Consider the following 24,535-nt stretch of genomic DNA (forward strand, 5'->3'; position numbering starts at 1 on the left):
AGCTGCTGTGTGAGAACAGCTGAGGGAAAGTTACAAAGTAGCTCACCCGTAACATAAAGTCAGCTGCTGTGTGAGAACAGCTGAGGGAAAGTTACAAAGTAGCTCGCCCATAACATGAAGGGAGAGATTATCAATGAACAAGGGAGCTAACTATAATCTGTATAATCATCTGGCTAGGTTGGTTCACATCGCTGATCAGGGTGATGTCAAAACATACTCAGCATTTTCATCTTAATTTTCAGATGAGCTTGCTTAACTAGTTGCTTAAAAACCCTGAAAGATGAAATGCTCCCTGCCGTAACTCTAGAGAACTGGTGGAGCACTTCATTGACTTGCCCTTTGGAAATGTAAATAGTCCTCCCCTCTGATTTAAGGCCATTTTGGATGGAATGCAATAGCCTCCCAGAGATCGTTCATTTTCAGTGAGAGGCCAGGGGGGGGGCACAAGCAGTGGACTGTCAAGTGGGCTTGATCCTGTTCAACTGTCGTGTCTGTGGTCTTCACACACACCCGCCCACCTGCAGACTCACAGTTGAGTCGTCCTGACCTCTGGAGGGTGCAACGCAGAGTTTCAACACCACTAGTCAGTGGATGCCATCATGCCTGAGAATGAAACGTTCACCTGACAGTGGGGAGCTTCACCGGCAGGACGTAGCACGGGGGCCACCAGTTCCCTTCCGCCCTGAACAGGCGCCCCGACCGACCAGGGGAGGCGCTAGTGCAGCGACCAGGACACATTTCCTTAATCCGGCTTCCCACCCGCAGACACAGCCAATCGTGCCTGTATGGACGCCCGACCAAGCCGGAGGTAACACGGGGTGCGAACCTGCGACCCTCGTGTTGGTAGGGCAGGGAATCTACCGCTACAATACCCGGATGCCCCATGTCGCTGAAACTTTGCTTAGCTCCCTCATCAGGTGGAGATACTAACCATGCGTGGGGTTGTATCCGGGGTACATGCTTTAGCCACTTTCACACAGGCAGCCTGTTCCGTAAATGTAACGGCAGGCTGTCATGTGAGGAAAGGAGCCGGTGTCTTTATGCGTGTAAATCAATTCTAGAAAGGCACAACAGAAACTGCTACCTTTACTGGAGAAATTTAAATAACAATCTTACTGGTTACGTGTGTGAAAGGGGCTTTGTACCCACAACGACCTTCAGCTTATTTCCTTGTTAAGTCCCTCTGTGGTGGTCCATGGCTACAACTAAGGCCATATGATTTCTGCAAAACGGAAAAAACAGACTGAATCATGGAATTTGGTAAAAATGGAATCAACTGTAAAACATGGAATATTGCAGAATTTCCCATAATTTGTCTGAAATTGATAAAAGTAGGCCTAATTATCAAAATCAAAAGTAGACTAACCTAAATGATTACATAATTATAAAATAGGCCCAGAGAAATAATTCTGTTTTGGATTGGGGTGTTTTGAGAGGAGGGGGGGTCGGTGTTGCGTTGCGTGGGACCCTTTCGTCACCTCACAACTTGGTTTTCACCTTGAGAAACATGTCGAAGAGGCCGTCTGAAAGCCAAGTCATAAAAAAATAAATAAAAAAATTAAGATTTAAATGGAAAAAACAGAATTTGGAGGGGAAATAAATGGAATTTGGAAAAAAATAAAACAGATTTCATATGACCCTATGACAACTCATTCTAACCACTTATACTACAACTGAAATGTTTACTCAGAAACACAAATTCTCAATGAGAAAATTCTGAAGTTATAACAATGTAACTGTATTGCTATATACCTAGCTATCAAAACATGTGCTATAGCTTACAGCAGTGTGAATACACAGACATCCACCACGCACCAGTTAGCGTGCATGAAGTGCCTGGAGCTCCCTCTCTTCACACAAGAAGCAGTGAGCCATGCAGATGGCATGCAGGTCAACATGCGTCTCCATCGGAAATGGCCGTTACACAGTATCCCTAACATCATGAGCTGTGACCGAATGAAGTTTCACAGTGTGTTGCTTAGATGTATTCCTCTCTACATTGTAGCAACATTTTGGAAGAACGCTCAATTAAGTTTTATTATAGTTTGTAGCGATTAGATTAACTGTTCATACCTGCTTGGCTCTACCTAATTATTGTTGGCAAGTTGATATAGAAGCGTGCCTCCCTCTCTGCTCATTTGAGTCCAGGCACAATGATACGGACCCTTCTCACGCATTCAGGATCTTGACTGTCTCCTCTGGTACAGCTCCCATGCTTAGCCTTCACACTCGGAATACATCCACAACTCTGCAGTGACAATACACAGCATATTGTAGCCCAAAACTACAAACTTTTCAGTATTAACTAAATATTAATTATTCTGTATCAACTTCGGTGTCATCCCCCCCTCCCCCCCCCCCTCAAAATCCCCCCCCATTTTCTCCCCAATTGTACTTGGCCAATTTCCCCCTGCTGCCCTGGTCGCTCCTCCACCCTCTGCCGATCTGTGGAGAGCCGTAGACTAGCACCATGCTTCCTCCAACACATGCGCAGTAGCCAGCCGCTTCTTTTCCCCTGACAGCAGGGAGCTTCATCGGCAGGACGTAGCACGTGGGAGACACTATTCCCACCAGTTCCCTTCCGTCGCGACCAGGCGCCCTAACCGACCACAGGAGGCGCTAGTGCAGCGGGTGTATTCTTGCTTTTTTGTTTGCACATTCAACCAGGTCCTGTCCCTTGTATTGGCACCCGATCAGGCTGAGTGACTAGTAGGCCTATTTGGTACATGTTGACAGACTGCCCGCTCCTCCCAAATCCAAACACATCATGATGCTTGTTATGCTTAGCCACTGGTATTGCAGGTTTTTTAAGTTTCACTTTGATGTAGAAGTGTTGACCTTAAATTGCTCTCTGACTATAGGCTGTTTGTATGTCATTTTTGCCCTTGATGTTTATGAGACTCCTTATCTGCCATGGCAACCACAGTCACCAGCCAGACATCTCACCATCTTTGAGTTATGAGCAGGTGATCGTGTTACAAATGATTCTTTGGTGAATCTTAACCATGGCTAAAACATGCCAAGAAAGTGTAGCTGCATTTGGCTTTATCTAAAGTGTTCAGATGTCTAGAAACAATGTTAAGCATTTTAGTCACTGCAGTCTTTATTCACAGATAGATCATGGATAGTTTGAAAGTGACTGGATTGGCAGAGCTGCTATACTTTGGGAAATATGTGTGCCTAAATCTGAACTGTTATCTCATCATTCTTAACTGCACTTGATGACTAGGCAAAAGTAGGGCAAAAAGGGAATATGTAAGGAGACTAATAGAGGAGTGTAACACAGGCAAGCAGCCTCACTGCTCAAAGCAAAAGCTGCATGCAATTCACAGTCCATCAGCATACACTCACTGACTCACATTAGCATACACTCACTGACTCGGGATTGAATCTGACACACTGAAATTGCTTGTAGGCCTATCAACCCCCCCCCCCCCCCAAATCCTACCTGGATTTCCTGTTCTGTAGTTACAGGAATCCACAAAGACGGCGTTGCTCCCTCAAACACATTGCTGTAACGGCATAACGATATTATGTTTATCTTTTAATTTTGGAAACTACTCAAAAGAAACAGTGCTCTACTATACTTCTATATATAGTACCCCTAAACCTGTTGCCCCATTTTTGAATCCAGATTCCACGTGTGATTCCTTCCTGGCAATAATACTAGCTGGTACGTTAGTGAACTTTGCATAGTAAACTATTAATCAAATTAGATAAGCCTGAGCATTAATTAGGGTTACAAACATCCACATTAGGGCGTCAGTTTTATTCAGAATGGGCAAAAGCAAATGACAATTGCCAGACACATACTGTAGGCAACAGAATGTCTGAATTAGTGTAAGAGAAGATTACTCCCTTACTGGAACTCTATGAATGGACGAACAAGGAAATATAAAATGCTTGTATCTAAATTAAATGGACTATGGGCGGTTGCCCGACTTGTGCCTTTTGCTGGTTGGGGAGGACTGTGTTCAGATGATTTTCTCATGGCCCTCTACCCACCAGCTGTCTCATTACATAGTAGATGTTCTGTTGGAATAGAGACGCTATGGGAAAAGGAGAATGATAAGACTGCCTATTTACTGCTTATGGCTTCCATGCTTCTGTCTTTGGAAGTGCTTCTCGCTGTGGTGGGGGAGGGGAAACATGCTGTAGTACCCGCTTCTCTCAAATGTAGGGTTAACCCTAGAGTAAAATAACCCAGTGGAGAATCAGTAGGCCTGCCCCTTTAGCCATGGGTATCCTTGAGTAATTGCAAAATGATTTTCTGTTTGTTTTGATGCTGCGTGTTTGAGATGTTTTTTGCTTTGAGTCTTAACTTGCAATTCAGACCTGCTAAAAATACAGCAACATAATAACAAAATCAACACTATGCCAGTGTTTACATCAGTCCCAACCCATCACAGAAATGAAACGCTTTTGATCATTTTGAGCATCGCCCCGGGGCCATATCAGCTCTGAGTGGACAAACAACTCTCAATCTTGTCAATTAAAAATGATTGTCAGTAAAAAAAAAAATCAACTAATCAAAATTTACTGTGAAACTTTTAAATCTCAGATTTAAAAAGTGTGAAGTTACTGTTCACAAATACCATTATAAATACATGAGAGTTTGGAGCAAATTATAGAGTTTCAGTTTCAGTTTTCGATATCAGGTTTTTGTCAGACTCTACACAGGACAGAGCTTTTTTATTTCTTTATTTTTAGGTCAGACAGCAGGTGATGTCTGTCCCAGACAAGCAGATGGGCGAAAGGCATGTGCATGCAGTGCGTTTACAAGCAACAGCTGAGTGAGCGCCCCAGCCTCACAAGCTTAGTCTCTAATATATACGCTACATATTAAGCTTGTGTGATGTCAACCAAATAGCCATTGCGATGGTTCCACAGTGAAACATCGCGATGGACGATGGCATCGTTGTTGACGATAAATTAATCATTTATGAAGTCGCTGCAGTGCCGATGCCAAATTCGGCTGCGCCGTTGCAATGCACGTTCACGTTAACAACAGGACAGCTGAACTCTACATGAGACCAGCGGGCTGGCTACTACAGCACAATGGCTGAAGTAGCGACTGAAGCAGTGGCTGTCAATACCAGCAATATCAAACGGTGCAAAACAAATAACGTTAATGTCACAGATCCTGACCAACAACATGTGTGTGTTGAATTTAACTAGCTGGCAGAAAACTGACAATTACTGGCGGATATAAAGTTAGATTTGTGTGGACTCCGTTTACCTAACATTATGTTGAGGAGAAATAGAAACACAGCAGCAGCAGTAATGGAGTGACTTGATGGAAACAGGCGAGTTGAATTCACAGTTGTAACTTGTTGTAACTTGTAACATTACTCACATTGGGTTGAAAACAGGAAAGAACATGAAGTTTCTTCTTTGTCTTAACATTTTCACAATAACACAACCGACTTCTGCTTATCCTCCCCTCCCCCTCCTCCTCTCCGCTCTACCGCCTCTCTGAACTGGTTGCGCTTGTTTAATGTTTGTAATGAGTGTGTTTAATGCCGCCTGCGCATCACGGTAAGTCGACTTGGCCTTTTTTATTATTAAAACTGCAAAAATTTTAATTCAAACAGATAATTAATCATCGTGCCAACAACCCTAGTACATATAGTGCTTCCATGGGTTTGACAGGGTCTTACACATGATGCACACCTCTCTGATCACATTACAGATCAGTCAATGTTTTTATTTTGACCAACTTTATTATTTTGTGTCAACCATGCTGATATTATGGTGGTGTGGCACAGATGAGTTTATGTATGGAAACACCGATGTTAACTTTGTCTTAAGTTGTAAATTGGGTGAGTATATTTCCCGCCAAAGTGCCGGTATTTTTGTGCGACTCTGGACATCCATGGAAAATGCTCTGTATTGAATCATTTTTCCATCTTTTTAATAAAATGTTTTGCTTGCATACAAATTGATTCAAATACATTCTGATGCCATCTGACTCGGAACGTGAAGAACTAGCAAACAGCTGCAGTAGCAATCTTTTTAATTTCCCTTTTCTTCCCTCAGTGACTTTTTCAAAGTTACTTGACATTTGCCTGAGGTATAACAGTCTCATAAGTGCTCCAGTAATGTATAACATATCTTATATGTTTTCTTTCTTTCTTTCTTTCTTTCTTTCTTTCTTTCTTTCTTTCTTTCTTTCTTTCTTTCTTTCTTTCAACGCACCCAGCAAGATGGCATGTTGACACTTTTGACACGCTAGGCTTGGTAGGGCAGATTACTCTGGTGCCATATGCTTTGCAGTTGCGTCGGTCTAGAGCGAATACGGTAACTAGTATTCTCCAAAAAGAATGTAGCTTTGAAAATCCTCCCATAAAACCGATGGGTAAATAAATGCCATGCGAGTTGTTAGTTATGTCGCTTAAATATAAAAAGAACTAAAACAATTTTGGAAAAAAACCACGATATTAACACTGACTGCAGTATAAAGTGGTTCTGCTCTCTCGACCAGCTCTCACACCGGATGACAAGACGGTGATGAACAGAAACCAGGCTCATATCACTTCAGAGTGTGGCACTGGCTTGTCTCCATGTATCATCTAGTCACCTTTTCGTGTGTGTGTGTGTGTGTGTGTGTGTGTGTGTGTGTGTGTGTGTGTGTGTGTGTGTGTGTGTGTGTGTGTGTGTGTGTGTGTGTGTGTGTGTGTGTGTGAGAGAGTGAGATGCTACTGGAGTATACCTATGTCATGAGAAGATCAGCCAAAGCATAGCAGTCCCATGGTCTTTTTGACAGGGGGCAGATATATCCTTCTCTTGCTCATGAATAGCATTGGTGTTGCTCTCCGCCTGCTGCTCTGCCACTTCCACAACAACCCCATTGTCTGTCTCACGCTGCTCCTACTAAAACAGCAAATATATCCTATTAGTCCAGTTATAACCTGAATCAACTAGCAACAAACTGGAATGAAACACATTGCCTACTGCTCTATGTTAAATGCATATCTCTGCCTAATACATTTTTTCTAGTTATTGCACACTCATGTTATTTTTCTGCTCTAGCTTTTTATTTTTCTGCTGACTGGCCCTCTGGTCCTCTGAGTAAGGGAAAGGTTTAAAGCAGGGGGCAAGAATGGACACCATGGAGATGTTGATATTATCTGTGGCAGCAGGCTACGAGACATCAATATGCGTCGTTATGTATGGGCTCTAGTCACTAGATCCTGCTAGATTTAACTGTCCATTATCATGATCTTATGATAAACACAGAAAGGTGATAAAAGGCGTTTATTTGGGAAGCATCTGGAGTAGTAACCTACATTATATTATATATCTCCAACATGGTGAGGTCTTTATGATTTGAACGTACAATATGTAATTTTCTGCTGCTAGGGGTCTCTCAATTAGAGGTGACCCCAAATAGTCGACGATTTGTTCAAGGAGCCTGATTCGACTGCCAATCTCACAGTCGAATAGTCACAAAAATGTGGATGAAACAAGGATCATTCCATTCTGGCTATATGGGGGTGCTGAATGTCTGATTTGACACAGAATTGCTTGGTTTCTCCCAATATATTGTGATATAGGCCTATTTAGGTATAAGTATCAGCCTATTAATACCGTAAACCAAGTCCCAATTAAACAAACAAGCACATGCCAATGGATTTTCTGATTACCCGATAGTCTTATTAAAAAAGGAAGAAAAATAATAGTAGAATATTTGTATTGAACAGCCAAATTCGATTCGACTGACAGAATTCTGAGTCGGGTACAGTACAGTCCTACTCTCAATCAAACCAATGACGATGGACAGGGTGTGATGAGGTGGATGAGATGTTGTTAATAGCGTGTGTGTGTGTGTGGGGGGTGGGGCTGCTTGCCGAGCTATTGCTAACGTTCACTCAGTCCGTTTCTAGGTGCTAGTTGTTTTAGGGTAGGATTCCTTCAGGGTTCATTGTTCACAAGTTTTTTTTACCTGGAGTGGAGCTGAATTATTCATGAGGTTTCCTCCAAAACAAACTGACTCTGTAATTAGAACTGGTAAAAACACTCGAGCAGTTACAAAAACCTTCCAGATCTTCATACCTTAAAGGGAAGAAATTAATGAGGTTCTTATCAATGCACATGTAACATGACAAAATGATAAAGCTACCAGGTGCTCATTAAGCTTTTAAGACCCTTCCACTGCCATCCCAGGAAAGAATCATGTTGACTTTAGCTTCCCCAGCTGTCACTGGTGGTAAGATATGTTTCTAAGCTTTCCAGTGACATATGATTAGGGGACTGGATAGACTCCCACCCTAATTACGACTTTACTTCTTTCTCATTATTTCTTCTTCATCATCATCATCTTCTTCTTCTTCTTCTTCTTCTTCTTCATCTTCCTGTCTTCCTCCTCCTGCTCAAAACTTGGTAACAAAATCAAGAAAATAAATGTCTTTGCTGGCTTGTCTGAGTTCATGCTAATTGCATCGTGTGTCTTCCTTGTTTGTGTCCATCCTCCAAGATATCTTTGCAATCAACAAGATAAAGCCCTCAAATTAATAACACAATGTTCTTCCACACCCACGCACTGGCTGTTAAAGCCAGTGATGAATTGGGACTATAAATGTGTCAGTTAGCTAAGGTAATGACAGATCTAAATATTGTGCAGATACTTCAATTTCAAATGCATTATTATCTTAGTTTGTATTGTCATAATACTACATACTTCAGTGTTGTTTTAGCAATAACTTTCTAATTGATGTTTTTAGTCATTAATTAATTGGCTCATAAAATCGACCTAAAATAGAACTTTTATTGGTATCAATATTGGTCTTCTGAGAGGGTAGTAGTACCTCTCTTGAGGTTTAACACATTATTTTTGCCTAAGTCAATGTAGAACTGCGGGAATTTATGCTTTAACCATAAATGTCTTTAAAGCCTTTTAAACTCCATCTGTGTTTTCTGCTGTCTTTGGATAGAGCAGAACTTTTCTGTGGGATGCTGTAGCTTGTCTTCTTTGTTTCATAGCCACCAACACTCCTTTGTGGTTTGGACAACCCACTCTCTCCTCGCTGCCTCTCCGACTTACCACCTGACAGGGTAAATGTACCAGTACATTGCCTGTGCTGTGTGTCAATGTGATTGTGATCACTTCTGTAGCCATGAAGATTTCTCAGCGTCTAGTGATGGTGCATGGTGTTCACAAATTCCTACTAGAAGGAGCTGATTATCTCCCTGTAAATTATACCTTTTTATAACTGACCCCATCCTCTCCTCTCCATTAAAAGATGGTTGTGTGTATTAGTTTGTAGGTTTTTTTCTTTACCTCTTGTGGTGACAGACGCGTCCCTCCAGCCCCTAAAGTCCATACCTGTGTCGTGTTTGGTGTCTTTGTTTTTGATGTATCACCATTGATCATCTTTCCTTTTCCTTGGAGGTTGTGATGGGAATGATAATTAGATATTGGATCTGACCTTCTCTTCAAGCTTATTCATGCTCCTCTTTTGGCCTGATTGAGTTAAACATACTTGAGTTTTATTCAATGAAAATTATTACATAAAAAGAAAAGAGAAAGTTTTAATCCCATATAAACTAGGGTTTAAAGGATGGTGTGATTGTGTTTTTTTCTTTTTCTTTTTTTGCTGTCCCCCCCCCCCCCTTTAATGTTAACTCATTCATGGCCAAAGACGTCTTTGACGTGTTATCAGGAATAGCCCTCCCAGCCAATGACGTGTTTGACGTGTTTTTGTTTTTATTAGTGCAGCGCGTAGTTCAAACACTTCCCCAGCCTGTGACATAGTATCAGGTCCCTGGCATCTAAGACAAGCCGACAACACGTGAACAAACACATACCGCAGCTGTTGTTTTGAAATTGAGCAGGAGGAAAAACAGAAAACGGATAAACGCTTCCTTGTGCAGACAGGAGAAACGCCATTGAAACGCCCCTCGGCGCGCTGCACGAGCTGGTCGCCTTCCTGTGTGCCAGCCGGGAGAAAACGGGAGAAAGTAATCCAGAGATGTGTTTGATCATCGGAGGAATGAGGAAATGATCGATCAGTTTGACGGGTAATCCAGAGGGCGGTGAGGACGTGTTGAATAGCCGAGGGGAAAACGGGAACGATCAAATAGCAGGGAGGATAGGACAGGGAGACATGGACGAGGACGGGTGGACCAGAACAAAACAAAATAAACACACGAACAGCTAACAAGGCAGAAGCGGCAGTCACAGCAGCAGACGCCAGCAGTACTCAGACCCGGAAACAACGTAACGAAGATAAAAGGGGGATCGTGTGTGTGTGTGTGTGTGTGTGTGTGTCTGTCTGTCGGTGTGTCTGTCTGTCTGTCGGTGTGTCTGTCTGTCTGTCTGTCTGTCTGTCTGTCTGTGTGTCTGTCTGCACACTCACTCACACTGAGTAAACTGTATTGTTGAATGTAAAAAAAAAGCACTTCATGTGTATATATATATATATTTTTTTTTTGTCATTTGTGTCATAATGAATAATATTTACATGTCTGATGTCAATACAGTTCAAAATAAAAGAATTGAGAGCGAGTTCTGCCTGAGATTGTGCCCTTTACAAAAATTGCCTTTTCTCCTGTTTATCTTCTCAGGGAGACCTTTTGGGTGAAAACAGGGTGTATATAAATGGCTATAAGTAGAGTACAGAACATGCTAAAAGCTCACTTTTTTTCCTGGTGAACCCAGAAACGTACATCTTCATTTTGAGGTATTGCAAATCACTTTGGTGCTAATAGATAATTTACTGTGGGTCTTGAAAGATGACCAACAATTATGAAAATCTTTGGCCTGTGCTAAATATTGGCAGTCCTAAACTGGCCATGAATGAGTTAATTCTAAATCTCTTCCAAAATATATTTGTCATTTTTGTTCAAGTTTTGTCACCTCGGTCTGATTCCCCAGAATGATTCAGTTATGTAATCCAAACAATCACATTTTACAAGTTGCATCAGAATGCTAACCTGACTCCGCCAGAGGGGGTGCTATTGAGTTCACAACACCACCACCGATGTCGTCGGTGACACAGAATGTGAAGCAAACCCATCCCATCTGGCAGCGTCAGCAGAATGCTAATATCAGGCTAGAAACCTTGACTAGAAATAGCACACGCTTCACATGCTCATTTCTAGCTTGCACGCTATGCGAGCTTGCCCCCTCAGCTGGCATGCACAGTTGAGCAATTGTCGGCTGCGCCGTGAAACCCCTCACCTTATTATAGTAGTGAGATATTTAAAAACATTCTGTTCACCATCATTAATAATGAATGAATGCACACCTTCGGGAACCAAGCCAAGAGAAGACAGGAGGGGTCGTCTTACTGCATGTAGACGGAACAAGATGAAGTTACTTTTTACACAATTATGACTTGAAGTTGCTTCCCTCTTCTTTACTAGTGTAACTTGTAGTATTTAGACCTTCTCGATCGTTTGGCGTAAGGTGGTGATAAAACTCAGTCCCAGCTGTCTTATATCAATCTTCTTCTCGTCTTGACATTCCGACAAAATCAAACATGTTTAATATTATCATTATTATTATTATTATTATTGTCTTTAGCCTTGGCTCATGCAAATAATGTAGGACACAAAAAAGCACCATGTCGCACTCTCGAGTGGAGCTAAACTCCTCATACTCTCCCCGTTTGGTTGATCTCCTTGTTCTCTGTCTTGTTACTGCACCCATCAAGTTGCATCCATTATCTATGCCTACTGTCTTTTCAAAATAAAATCACTTCCATGTTCATGGGAAATAACAACAAATACAACAAATACATGATTACAAACTAGCCATACACATGTGAACTGCACTGTGCCTTGGGGTCATTTACAGTTAAAAATGAGAGGATGTCAGACTTTAGTCTTTTAAAAGTCTTTTTCTTCTAGTGTATGATAGGCAATCTTTGCAAAATTACAGTTTGTGACTAAAAACGCAGTGACTTATGACTTGTCATTAGCTGTGAGCTGGATGTGAGAGGGTGTTAGACTTTAGATGTGAGCTGGATGTGAGAGGGTGTTAGACTCTAGATGTGAGCTGGATGTGAAAGGGTGTTAGACTCTAGATGTGAGTTGGATGTGAGAGGGTGTTAGACTCTAGATGTGAGCTGGATGTGAGAGGGTGTTAGACTCTAGATGTGAGCTGGATGTGAGAGGGTGTTAGACTCTAGATGTGAGTTGGATGTGAGAGGGTGTTAGACTCTAGATGTGAGCTGGATGTGAGAGGGTATTAGACTATAGATGTGAGCTGGATGTGAGAGGGTGTTAGACTCTAGATGTGAGCTGGATGTGAGAGGGTGTTAGACTCTAGATGTGAGCTGGATGTGAGAGGGTGTTAGACTCTAGATGTGAGCTGGATGTGAGAGGCTGTTAGACTCTAGATGTGAGCTGGATGTGAGAGGGTGTTAGACTCTAGATGTGAGCTGGATGTGAGAGGGTGTTAGACTTTAGAGATGTGAGCTGGATGTGAGAGGGTGTTAGACTCTAGATGTGAGCTGGATGTGAGAGGGTGTTAGACTCTAGATGTGAGCTGGATGTGAGAGGGTATTAGACTATAGATGTGAGCTGGATGTGAGAGGGTGTTAGACTTTAGATGTGAGCTGGATGTGAGAGGGTGTTAGACTCTAGATGTGAGCTGGATGTGAGAGGGTGTTAGACTCTAGATGTGAGCTGGATGTGAGAGGGTATTAGACTATAGATGTGAGCTGGATGTGAGAGGGTGTTAGACTCTAGATGTGAGCTGGATGTGAGAGGGTGTTAGACTCTAGATGTGAGCTGGATGTGAGAGGGTGTTAGACTCTAGATGTGAGCTGGATGTGAGAGGGTGTTAGACTCTAGATGTGAGCTGGATGTGAGAGGGTGTTAGACTCTAGATGTGAGCTGGATGTGAGAGGGTGTTAGACTCTAGATGTGAGCTGGATGTGAGAGGGTGTTAGACTCTAGATGTGAGCTGGATGTGAGAGGCTGTTAGACTCTAGATGTGAGCTGGATGTGAGAGGGTGTTAGACTCTAGATGTGAGCTGGATGTGAGAGGGTGTTAGACTTTAGAGATGTGAGCTGGATGTGAGAGGGTGTTAGACTCTAGATGTGAGCTGGATGTGAAAGGGTGTTAGACTTTAGATGTGAGCTGGATGTGAGAGGGTGTTAGACATTAGATGTGAGCTGGATGTGAAAGGGTGTTAGACTCTAGATGTGAGCTGGATGTGAGAGGGTGTTAGACATTAGATGTGAGCTGGATGTGAGAGGGTGTTAGACTCTAGATGTGAGCTGGATGTGAGAGGGTGTTAGACTCTAGATGTGAGCTGGATGTGAGAGGGTGTTAGACTCTAGATGTGAGCTGGATGTGAGAGGGTGTTAGACATTAGATGTGAGCTGTATGTGAGAGGGTGTTAGACTCTAGATGTGAGCTGGATGTGAGAGGGTGTTAGACTCTAGATGTGAGCTGGATGTGAAAGGGTGTTAGACTCTAGATGTGAGCTGGATGTGAGAGGGTGTTAGACATTAGATGTGAGCTGGATGTGAGAGGGTGTTAGACTCTAGATGTGAGCTGGATGTGAGAGGGTGTTAGACTCTAGATGTGAGCTGGATGTGAGAGGGTGTTAGACTCTAGATGTGAGCTGGATGTGAGAGAGTGTTAGACATTAGTCTTGTCAAAGTATTTTCATAGTCTTAAGTCTTCTAGTGTATGTTAGGCATAAGGTTGGCGAGAGAGAGAGAGACAAAAAACAATAATTTTAAAGGTTAAGGTTATTTATGTCTTGCTTAAATAGCCTACAATTTGCCAAAAATGTGCACAAACTCACCTCAAACACATCATTTGTTTGAGAAAAACTGAATGACTGACAGTAGCTTGCCAAACATTGTAATAGCAACTAGAAGGTGTGTTTTATTCAAGATAGCTCACATTTGGCCTACTTTTTCGATAGATTCTCACCCAGATAGAATGACTCAAACCACGAGGGGACACTTATTTACAAAGTGAAGAACTATTCTGCTAACCACGAAAAAATCCACCGCTCAACTAAACAAGGACTTACCACAGCTTCATTACAAACATAGCCTACGCAAAACGATTAGTCTTGTACAACTGACAAGTGCTACTTCATCAAAAGCCTATTATAAGGCACAAATGTAAGAGAGACAGAATTTTTCATATCACAATATTTCATTAAAACCGGGCCAGTCTGCTTTTGAAAATGAACCTCTAAAAACCTTCCGATGGCACATTTGTTGGTTCCTCTGTTATTTCCATGTCTTGCATGGAAAATGGCCTCAGTATTTTAAGCTCACATTGCTGTTCTTTGTAGGCTATTGTATCTCAGCATTTGCTTCTCTGCATCACCTGTTATTACAAACAAAACAGGTTAAGGCACTTTTATCACACACAATTGTTTCATAGACTTATTTAACGCCAAGGCAATGGATTTGATAGAGGCAGCACTTTTGGCACTTTTGAAAAGACACACACAGGGGCTAGACAACCCAGTCAAAGCAATGCAATGCATTGAATGCACAGTATTTGCTTGCAGTTAACCTTTTTGACACTGTTCTGCTGTTTGGTAACAGATGGTGAACTGTTGTCTGACTTTGTGGACGCACAGAATGTTTTAACTTTTAAGCCCAAATGAGTCATTTGTATTAAGAAGATTCTCCTTGGTGCTCTGAGTCACTTGTATTAAGGAAGATTCTCCTTGGTGCTCTGAGTCACTTGTATTAAGAAGATTCTCCTTGGTGCTCTGAGTCACTTGTATTAAGAAGATTCTTCTTGGTGCTCTGAGTCACTTGTATTAAGAAGATTCTCCTTGGTGCTCTGAGTCACTTGTATTAAGGAAGATTCTCCTTGGTGCTCTGAGTCACTTGTATTAAGGAAGATTCTCCTTGGTGCTCTGAGTCACTTGTATTAAGAAGATTCTCCTTGGTGCTCTGAGTCACTTGTATTAAGAAGATTCTTCTTGGTGCTCTGAGTCACTTGTATTAAGAAGATTCTCCTTGGTGCTCTGAGTCACTTGTATTAAGGAAGATTCTCCTTGGTGCTCTGAGTCACTTGTATTAAGGAAGATTCTCCTTGGTGCTCTGAGTCACTTGTATTAAGGAAGATTCTCCTTGGTGCTCTGAGTCACTTGTATTAAGAAGATTCCCCTTTAATGCGCCACAGAAATATTACATATTGCAGTAAAGTATCAAGTATTAGGGCAATTACCTAATTAAAAAATCCAGCTCCGTCAGCTCCTTTACACCCCCTGAAAGTTTCAGCCCGATTGCACGTAAAACGGCATAGCTGTAGCCGGACAAAATTCTTGAAACAGAGGCCCGGACAAACAGAGTCCACATTGCCAAATGTATATAATATAGATAGATAGATAGATACTAGGCATCCTGTGCGCTATGTTTCGCTCGATTCCTAGCCCTACACCTCGCCGAGCTGGCCCTGCAGCCCAAATACGCAGCTCGGACGCTGCGCAGCCTCCCCCTGGCTGCTCCTCAGGGATGCTGGATCACCAGTCCTGGAGCTGGCAACATACAGCTGTCGATGGCTGAAGACGGGGGTCTGAAGCCAGACTCCCACTTCTTTCAGTGTCTGCCCCAGGGACTTGATTTTGCTCTTATGACATCACTGATGACATCATCAGTGGGACTCTTATGACATCACTGATGTCACAACTGCTTTTATGACATCACTGATGATATCACAACCTCTCATGACATCACTGATAATGTCACAATGGCTCTGAAGATGTCACATCACTGATGCCGGCATCTCGCGCGCTACACACGCTCGATGCCTACGCACAATTAAGCATGATCTACAGTCCAGATATTTGAGTTCCAAATGATCATATATGAGAATGATTAGAATCTGGCAAGGTCACATTCATTACTTCTGTTATGGAGAAAAATGTCACGCAGCTAATATTTTCTACCTGTGCTCAGTTCCCACTTCCAGAATTCAATACAAAGTTGTTTTGTGCATTTCTTCAAGAACACTTTTCTTTTCAGGGTAGAAATTGCAAAGGGAGTGAGATTCAGGCTGCTTTCTCACTGGGAACGATTGCGTTCGTTCCGTTCCGTTCCGCACCAGGGGAACGATTGTCCCCCCTCCCCTCTCCCTTGCTGGTCAGCTTTCACATTTAACATTTCCTCTGCGCTCGGGAAACGAAACAGAGTGCACTTGTGTCATCTATGCCTGCAGTGTATCCTCGCTCCGTGTGTTGTCTATGAGGTTTGGAACGGTTGGCTTTCACACTCGCAAGTGTTCCGTGCCCGGGCACGCCAAAGCGCCCCCCCCCCCCCCCCCCCCAAGACCACCTTTTCAAGTGGATCCTGTCACGGTTCCCTGTTGCTCGCCCGGGCGCGGGACGAAACGGAACGCAACGTTCGCACTCATCAAATGTTCCGAAACTGGGGGCAATTTGGGGACAAGTGTGCTTGGGAGCGGTACCGGGGCGCCAGTGAGAAAGCACCCTTACACTGGCACATGGCACGGGCATGGCACACCTGGTTGCCACCAGTCTTACGTTGGAAGACACTGAGCAAATTCAGTCAACGTTGCTTGCCCAAGGATACCTTGGCGGTAGTTGAGGGAGGGGGGGTAGCATGTCCCGCTGATTTCCCCTGCCATGTTTTTCCCAGCTGATCCAGGGCCAGGCATTCAAACCTGCAGCCTTTCGGTCACGACTCTTCTCTACCGGCCACCCCGCCACATATACTCAAGTAGTGTGCTTTTGAAAACTCTTTTGCCCTACTTTCCAAAAGCCTACAATCAGGTGTAAAGACGTGTTTGCGCTGCCATTTTGAAGTCAAATCCTTCTTTTCTTGTTTCCTAACAGATCCCTCGTGGAGGACGACGACGCTCACATGAAAGTTGCCCTGGGGTATGGTGATATGGGCGTCTCTGCTCATCTTCAGGCGTCAAAGACGGGAAACACTCGCTTCTTCACAAGCAACACACACAGCTCAGTGGTTCTTCAGGTGAGAGTTCAGGCACACTGTCACTGTTGTATGTATAGACCGATAAAGCTCATAATAACCTTTGCTTCGTGTTCCTGGAGACATCCTAAGAGTGATGTAGTCATGAAGTGATGCAGTATAGCTGCATCAACAAAAATGTCGCTGCTTGGGAGTAAAATGAGACCGCGATCCAGATTCAATCATTGCATCATGGTTGCGGGTGAAGTTTTTTTTAGTCCACAAAATGTGCTGGAGTTTCACAGCAAAACCGGTTGCTGCATTCTCATAGTGGGACTGGCGCCGTGGGCTAAATGTTTGCACTTGTTAGCTGAAGTCTTCACTGTAGCCGTGAGTTTAAAGTGAAAGTGAACACGGGACTTTCGGCTCACTGCTACAGTGAAGATCTGGGACAAAACCCCTAAACTGCTTGATGGGCGAAGTTGTCCTCTTTTTCGACACAAGCGCTTCCAGTTTATTCTCAAAATGGCGGCTGGTTGCACAGGTCAAAACATTTTCCCTCTTGGGACCCCCCCCCCCCCCCCCAGCACCCCCCACCCCACGCCCAGTCCCCAACGTTACAGGACAGCTTAAAAGAAGAACTTCAAAGTGGTCTGTTAGTTACAAAGGCTCTTGAAGTGACCTACTTTTGACTTTTCATCCTTCATAAAGAATGTGTTAAGAACGGGAGCAGTATGGCTGGAGCACAGAGCAGCATATTGACAGAACACAAACAAGTCTCTTTACTGAAGTGTAGCTACATTCTGAGCTCTTCTTTCCAACATTTGCCATGCTCGCCTCGCTGCTCTGTGCTTCTTCTACAAGAGAACAGATGTTGCAGAGAACTGAACACACTCTGGTCCCGCCTCTCAGTCACTCATACACACACACGCTGCCAAAGAGGAATAGAAAGTGAAACAATTTGATAGATGAAATATTCTGCAGTTTGATACTTGAAAAAGGTACAGAAACAGAAAGACTGGGAATCAATAGCGGGAATCAATAAGGCAAATGTGTTTTCGATTCAGTCTTTCTGGGAACATTGGAATTGATTCCTCAATGGAACCAAGTCTCCGTTTCTAACACCTGCTCTGTCAACCCAGGATTTTATAATCCAGCTAAATGCATGTTCACGTAAAAGGGGGGGGGACTTATAACGTGACACAAAATAAACGCGTAGAAAGCGACACAGAATAAATACATTTTCACCGTGATGGTCATACTTTTTCTACAGCCATTATTATATGCTATCAAAATTAATTTGAGAATGATTACAGTAAATATTCTACAGGAAATTTAAGGTTAATATGAGAGAAACAAAATTATGTTAAAACAGAAACTCTGGCATTTTCTTAAACAAATCATAAACTAAAATTAACAAAAATGTTCTCTCTTAAATAATTTCCAATAGACCCTTTTCACGGGGGCCATTTTTGTGTCGAAAAGGCAGAATAAACACAGGTGTAAGCAAAACATTAATGGGGGTTTCCAAATTCCAATCATGGAAGTTTGAAACCCTCATTAGTGTTTTGCTTGCACCTGTGTTTACCCTGCCTTTTCGACACAAAATGGCCCCCATGAGAAGGGTCTATTAGGTAAAAAGATGGAACTAAACTAAACTTGTTTATTTGCTAGTCATGCATACAACTGTGGTGCGAATACAGAGGCGGACTTGGTTTTCTTTAGTATAAAAATATAAACTTTAATTACCTATTAAAATACAATCTCAATTGATAGCATTACGAGTTCAGTTCAGCAGCTTGGTCTGCTCTGTGTCGGACTGGATTTGCCCTCTGCAGCATCTGCTTGGTGCACAGGTGCTGGGACTGAAGTGCAATCAGCACCAGTCAGTGGGGTGGTGCGCCAGCCGCTCCTCCTCCCGGCCTGTCAGTCACTGCTCTGGTGTCAATTGAAAAAGCAACAACAACAACAACGACCAGTGTAGAATAAATTGGGAATGTGAACAATCCCTCTGTAGCAAGAAGCCTGTCTGAGCAAACCCGGCTGCAGACGTTTGACAGACAAGCCAGCAGCATGGCACCAGTAGACATTGATTCTCCAAGAGATAAGGTGCTTTTAGTTGTTGAAACAAATACATATGCTATTAATGTAAATGAGTTGCTATGTAATTTCCTGGTTAACCTACACTATATTCCTGGTAAGAAAATGGAAAGAGGCTGAATGGGAATTCCCAGAGGAGGCGACTGCATCAGATCCAAGTTTTGATCAGCCCCTTCTTGCCGCACAGCATGTGCTCCAGAAGTTGTGCCTGGGTCACGTTCAGCCTCAAGCAAATCCATGCAAATAAATAGCAGTGATATTTTGAGGCTGTTCAGGCTACATGTTATCTAGCTGAGTGAGCCACTGTGAGAGAAATCAGATTCAGATTCAGATTCATTTATTTAAAGAGTGGGACATTACACGTTAATGAACAGTACAGCCGTACAGTAAACATGTCAGGTTATAGCCCAAGGGCTAGTTTCCACCTGTAGTCCCATGGCAGGTTGATGTAATCATGAAGGAGAAAAAAGATTAATAGTACAAAAAAGATTAATAATACAGAAGATTAGTAAAACCAAAAATGATTAAAACACACACAATTAATAAAACCAAAAAATTAATAGTACAAAAGGTTAGTAAAACCTAAAATGAATAAAACACACAGAGATGCAGCGAAACATGACAGATGTTAAGTGTGGTCACATTGTTGTTTTGATCTGAGCCATAATTTCAACTGGCCTTTGAAAGTGGCGAGACTAGGGCATTCTCTAATAGAGGGAGGTAGATTATTCCAGAGGGTGCTTCCCGTAAAGGATAAGGTCTTCTGGCTAGATATATTCGCATCCGCATTCTGTGTCATATAGCTATCTATCTATCTATCTATCTATCTATCTATCTATCTATCTATCTATCTATCTATCTATCTATCTATCTCTATAGATAGAGATAGATCTCTAATCTATTCTATCTCTCCTTAAATGTTCCCAAAAATGTTCAAAAGTTCAAAAAATAATACCATTTTACACATTGAAAAAATGAATTCGTTGTCAGCAAACAATCGCTAACAATCCATGAGCTGGTGAAGTTATGAGATATTGCACATCAAACGTCTCGCCTGGTAAAACTGTTCTGTTGTGAAATCTGTCTTTATAGCTCAACAAAAGGCCTACACGTCGATTGTACTATCAATGCAAAAAACCCACATTTTTGAATAGTAATATATCAAAACAACTTGTCTCACATCTATCACTTCTGTGATACGGTACTGACTAGCATGTCATTATTTCTCCCTTTGTCTTTTTCTACTGACGTCACAGCTTTTCTCTGTTCATCTGTGACTCCTTTTCTCTGCCATTCTGCTCTGTTCATCTGTCTCACTCCTCTCTGCTGTCCTGTTTGCTTCTCTTCAGGACACAAGTTACACATCTTGGTTACACACTGTTTGTGATGGAATATTCATTCAACATTCAATTGGCTAACTCAGTGTGTCACAAAACGTTGATCAATTAAAATGAGATGTTAACCACTGAACAGGATATGACCGCAGCAACATACTATAGCCTTTCTTCATCAGTGATTGATTATTCTAGGCCACCGATGTTAGGCTCTGTAGCTAGACTTTGCTCCCTAGTGCATCAGTCAGATTCAGTTAGTGAACCAGCGATTAAGCCTAAAATCCTAACTTATCCTTCATTCTTATAAGGAGAAAGTTGAGTGATATCATACGTTTTTTATTTTCTGGCTTGCGCAGCACCCCTTTACTGTCAGGCTGCATTAGCAAGCCTCTGTCAAGATGTGGCTGAAAGATAGACTTTGGTTATTGTCCTTAATGAAACGTTGAAGTCTCAAAGATTAAGAATATGGATACTTCTATTCAATTTTGATGATAAAAATAGTAAAAGTAGTAGTTAATATAAAATTGCCTAAGCAGGCGGGCGGTGTTAGCCACGATTTTGCGGGCGGTCGTTGTTAGTCACGTTTTAAACATGACTCAAATCGTGACATCGTCAGTGACTTCATCAGTGTGATGCAAATCGTGACATCATCAGTGATGTCATAAATCAGGCTCCACCTGAGCCCTTCTTGAACTAACATCTTTCTCTCTCTTTCTCTCTCTCTCTCTCTCTCTCTCTCTCTCTCTCAAAAAAAACTTTACCACTCTGTTCCTTCAAAAGTTGAAGCTGTCATAGACTGTGTTGCATAGTTGATTTCTCTAATGTTGACAAAAATGTCTTATTGTAAGTCGCTTTGGATAAAAGCGTCTGCCAAATGACGTAATGTAATGTAAATCCTATGGCGCATCATCTCCAGAGTCTCCACCCTAGAAATCGAGCGCACGCACTACAGTGACATAATCATTTGTGATGCAAATCGTGACATCATCAGTGACAGCATCATTGAGGTCATCAATCCCCCAACAAGGGCGCATCATCTCCAGTCTCCACCCTAGAATGCTAGTAATTACAAATGTGCCAACTATGGAATGTATGTTTTTGCCTGGTTTGTTGTCTGCCTGTTTTTGCCTAATCATGTGACCTTACTGGCCTGGGTAGCAGTCTGGCCTTGACTGTATGAGCTAAACATCTCTGGAATGAAGCCACTGCTCGTTTCCCTTGGCTCACACTAACAGCCCTCTCCGGCCTCTCTGCTGTCTCTCTCGTCTTCCAGGGATTTGACCAGCTGAGGATAGAGGGATTACTATGTGATGTCACACTGGTGGCTGGGGATGGCGATGAAGTTTTCCCTGTACACCGTGCCATGATGGCCTCCTCCTCCGACTATTTCAAAGCCATGTTCACAGGTGGGTCTCCTCTGCACAGAACGGCAGCAGCAAACCTCCTTTAGTGCTGCTGATCAGTGGATTAGCCCAGGCCTCAGGTTGGCAGCTGACCCATAAGGAGATGTTTTATGATAATGCATTAACTATGGCTGCTGATAGCTGCTGCAGGATGCCAATTTTGAATATCAGCTATTTGAAAAGCTTTTGAAAAGCTTTGACATAGTGACAACTCATAAAGCTGATTACAAAGGGTGTATATTTTTTCTTTTCATTCATTCATTACATATTGTGTACACAATTCGGTCAGATTTTTCCTGGGACCAATTTTATTTATTTATTTATTTATTTATTTATTTATTTATTTATTTATTTATTTATTTATTTATTTATGTAAAGTAAGTCAGTAAAACTGTATTTTTATAGCGCCCTTCACAGCACAAATACACACAGTGTTTTACATCGGTAAGAAAAAGCAATACAGTGCAATAAAACAATAGATTAAAAAACTAACAAGGTACAATAAAAGCATGGGATAAAACAACAAATATGACAAGTAAAGTATGTATTTATTTGATTGTAGGGTGTGCATCCCCTTGTTATGATGCCTTAATTTTAGGGGTGTCACGATATTTCGTCGCACGATATATCGCGATATCGAAACGTCACGATATCGATATCGTCAGAAAAAAATATCGTAAAAAAAAAAAAAAAAAATGCTCCTGAATAATAATAGAACAAATTTTGCAGAATCAACACGCATGAGTGAGGGGGTAGACTACTACTGGCATGGCAAAACAGCTCAAGGGGTACATAAGATTACATAAGTTTAGGGACCATTGAGCATGAGTTATTTAAGAAATAGATTGTATACTTTATTTTTCTTTCACCATGCAACAAACATTTAGTTTGTGACAGTGTGACACATTCTATTGCAAGATAAGCATTATCTTCCATGTTGTTTTCTAGTTATTATAATAACAATTTCCAAAAACAGCATTTGTTTTGTATTTTGTTATTTCAAATGAAAGACTATTTTTCCAGTATTTTCCCAGGGCTCCCTTGAAAAGAGGTTTCGATTTCAACGGGACTCACATGGTTAAATAAATGATAAATAAATACATAAAAATTATTTACTTTTGTTAAAAAAAATATTGTTAAAATATCGTATCGTATCGTTATCGTGAACCCAATATCGTGTATCGTATCGTATCGTGAAATTAGTGTATCGTGACACCCCTACTTAATTTCCTTCTCCCTTTCTGCACTGTATTCTAAAGTAAATTGTTTATTGTTCATGAAAATCCCCATGCTTTGATGCAGGGGTCTCCAAACTTTTTCGAATGGGGGTCAGATTAGATATGTGAAAATACCTGGGGAGCCAGCTGCTTCTCGTATCATATGGGTTATTAAAAACAAAAAGAAAAAAATACACATACAATACAATTGTACTGAAAACATTATTCTGCCTGTGCTGTTCCTACTTGGTGCTTGTCTACAAACTGTATGGTAGTGCTGTCATCATTAGGTGAATGGGAAAAAATGCAAATTGAACTTGCTTGATTAACCAATACTGTGTGGAGGGCCACATAATAGCTCTAGTATATTTTGAGAGACAAGCCGAGCCCGAGGGCCAATTAAAATCGGTCTACGGGCCGCAATTGGCCCCCGGGCCGGACTTTGGACATACCTGCTTTATTAACGCTACCCAGTTAAGTCATCATGTTGCTTCATGGGAATTTAGAATCACCTAGTACCTACGTCCCTCCAGTATAGAGAACCGCAGGAATAAGTCTGGAAGTATACTTCCGGGTTCGTCAGGGGAAAAGTGAATGGGGTTTTAGAATGGGGATTTCACTTAAATGCATAAAATAAGGTCTGTGGTTAACAAAAGTTTATTGGAACGCGAATTTGGGTTCAGCAGGATAATCTTCACAAACGTCAATAACTTTTATGACTTTTGCAACGTAAATGTGTTTTTTTTCAACACCTTTTTTAGAAAATGCTTCAAAAGGCATAAAAGTGATTAACGTTTGTGAAGATTATCCTGCTGAACCCAAATTCGTGTTCCCATAAACTTTTGTTAACCACAGACCTTATTTGACACAATTAAGTGAAATCCCCATTCTAAAACCCCATAGGCTTTTCCACTGACGAACCAAAATGGCGGTGATTTCTGGTTAAGCCTACAAAAATATGTCATCCCTGCGGTACTCTATTATACTGTGAAACAAATGGTTTCTCTATAATTCATCAAAGTTTCATAAAACACTTACTTGGTCAAGTCATTGTTATGTATGCAGGTTTATGGTAATTTATCGTTGTAATGAATGGTAATTTAGTGAATTTTTAGCCTGGATCTCTTTGGGGCACTGCCTGGTGAGGTACATTACCTAAGCAACCTTAAGACTTTAAAGTACAAACAGTCTGCTTTAAGGGTATTTTTATCCATGGTAAAAATGTGCCTAATTTTATGAACATGTTCCCACCATTCCAGAGGGCTAAACAGCATTTGAACAGAAAAGGCTCATATGAATGTAGTTGTTTTAATGTGGCTTGAAGTTAAACTTTTCTCACATCTACTGTATATGGAGATTCTTTTGATATAATATACTCCAGTGATTCCCAAAGTGTGGGCCGCGAGTGGTCTGCCAACACTCCCGATTTTCATGGGCGATCCTATGGCTGTATAGCGGGGTGTTTTTTTAAAGCTACAGTAGAGATCCTGTTATCAGAAGAAACTAGAAGACCTAAGGCATCCACTGGTACCCAGCATAATGTGCTGGCTTGTCAGCACATTATGTGGTCATTTCCATAGCAATACTCATTTGGCTGAAACAATGTGCTGGC

At 41.9% G+C, this 24,535-nt stretch overlaps 1 protein-coding gene across 5 annotated transcripts in view; it reads left to right on the plus strand.

The window, feature by feature from the left end:
- The window catches only part of klhl13 (kelch-like family member 13), a gene marked incomplete at both ends in the record, with an annotated part of 80,963 nt that overhangs the window by 18,336 nt on the left and 38,092 nt on the right, over nt 1–24,535 (plus strand). For 3 of the 5 annotated variants that reach the window (XM_083637693.1, XM_083637694.1, XM_083637692.1), the window contains 3 exons: nt 8,983–9,054; nt 16,791–16,932; nt 21,577–21,709. In XM_083637693.1, the coding sequence (XP_083493819.1) occupies nt 8,983–9,054; nt 16,791–16,932; nt 21,577–21,709 (347 nt within the window). The remainder of the gene's footprint in view (nt 1–8,982; nt 9,055–16,790; nt 16,933–21,576; nt 21,710–24,535) is intronic. The other 2 variants (XM_083637696.1, XM_083637695.1) reach the window with 1 other exon arrangement.

This window comes from Poromitra crassiceps, assembly GCF_964638095.1.
Source record: "Poromitra crassiceps genome assembly, chromosome: 1".
NCBI classification, from domain to species: domain Eukaryota; kingdom Metazoa; phylum Chordata; class Actinopteri; order Beryciformes; family Melamphaidae; genus Poromitra; species Poromitra crassiceps.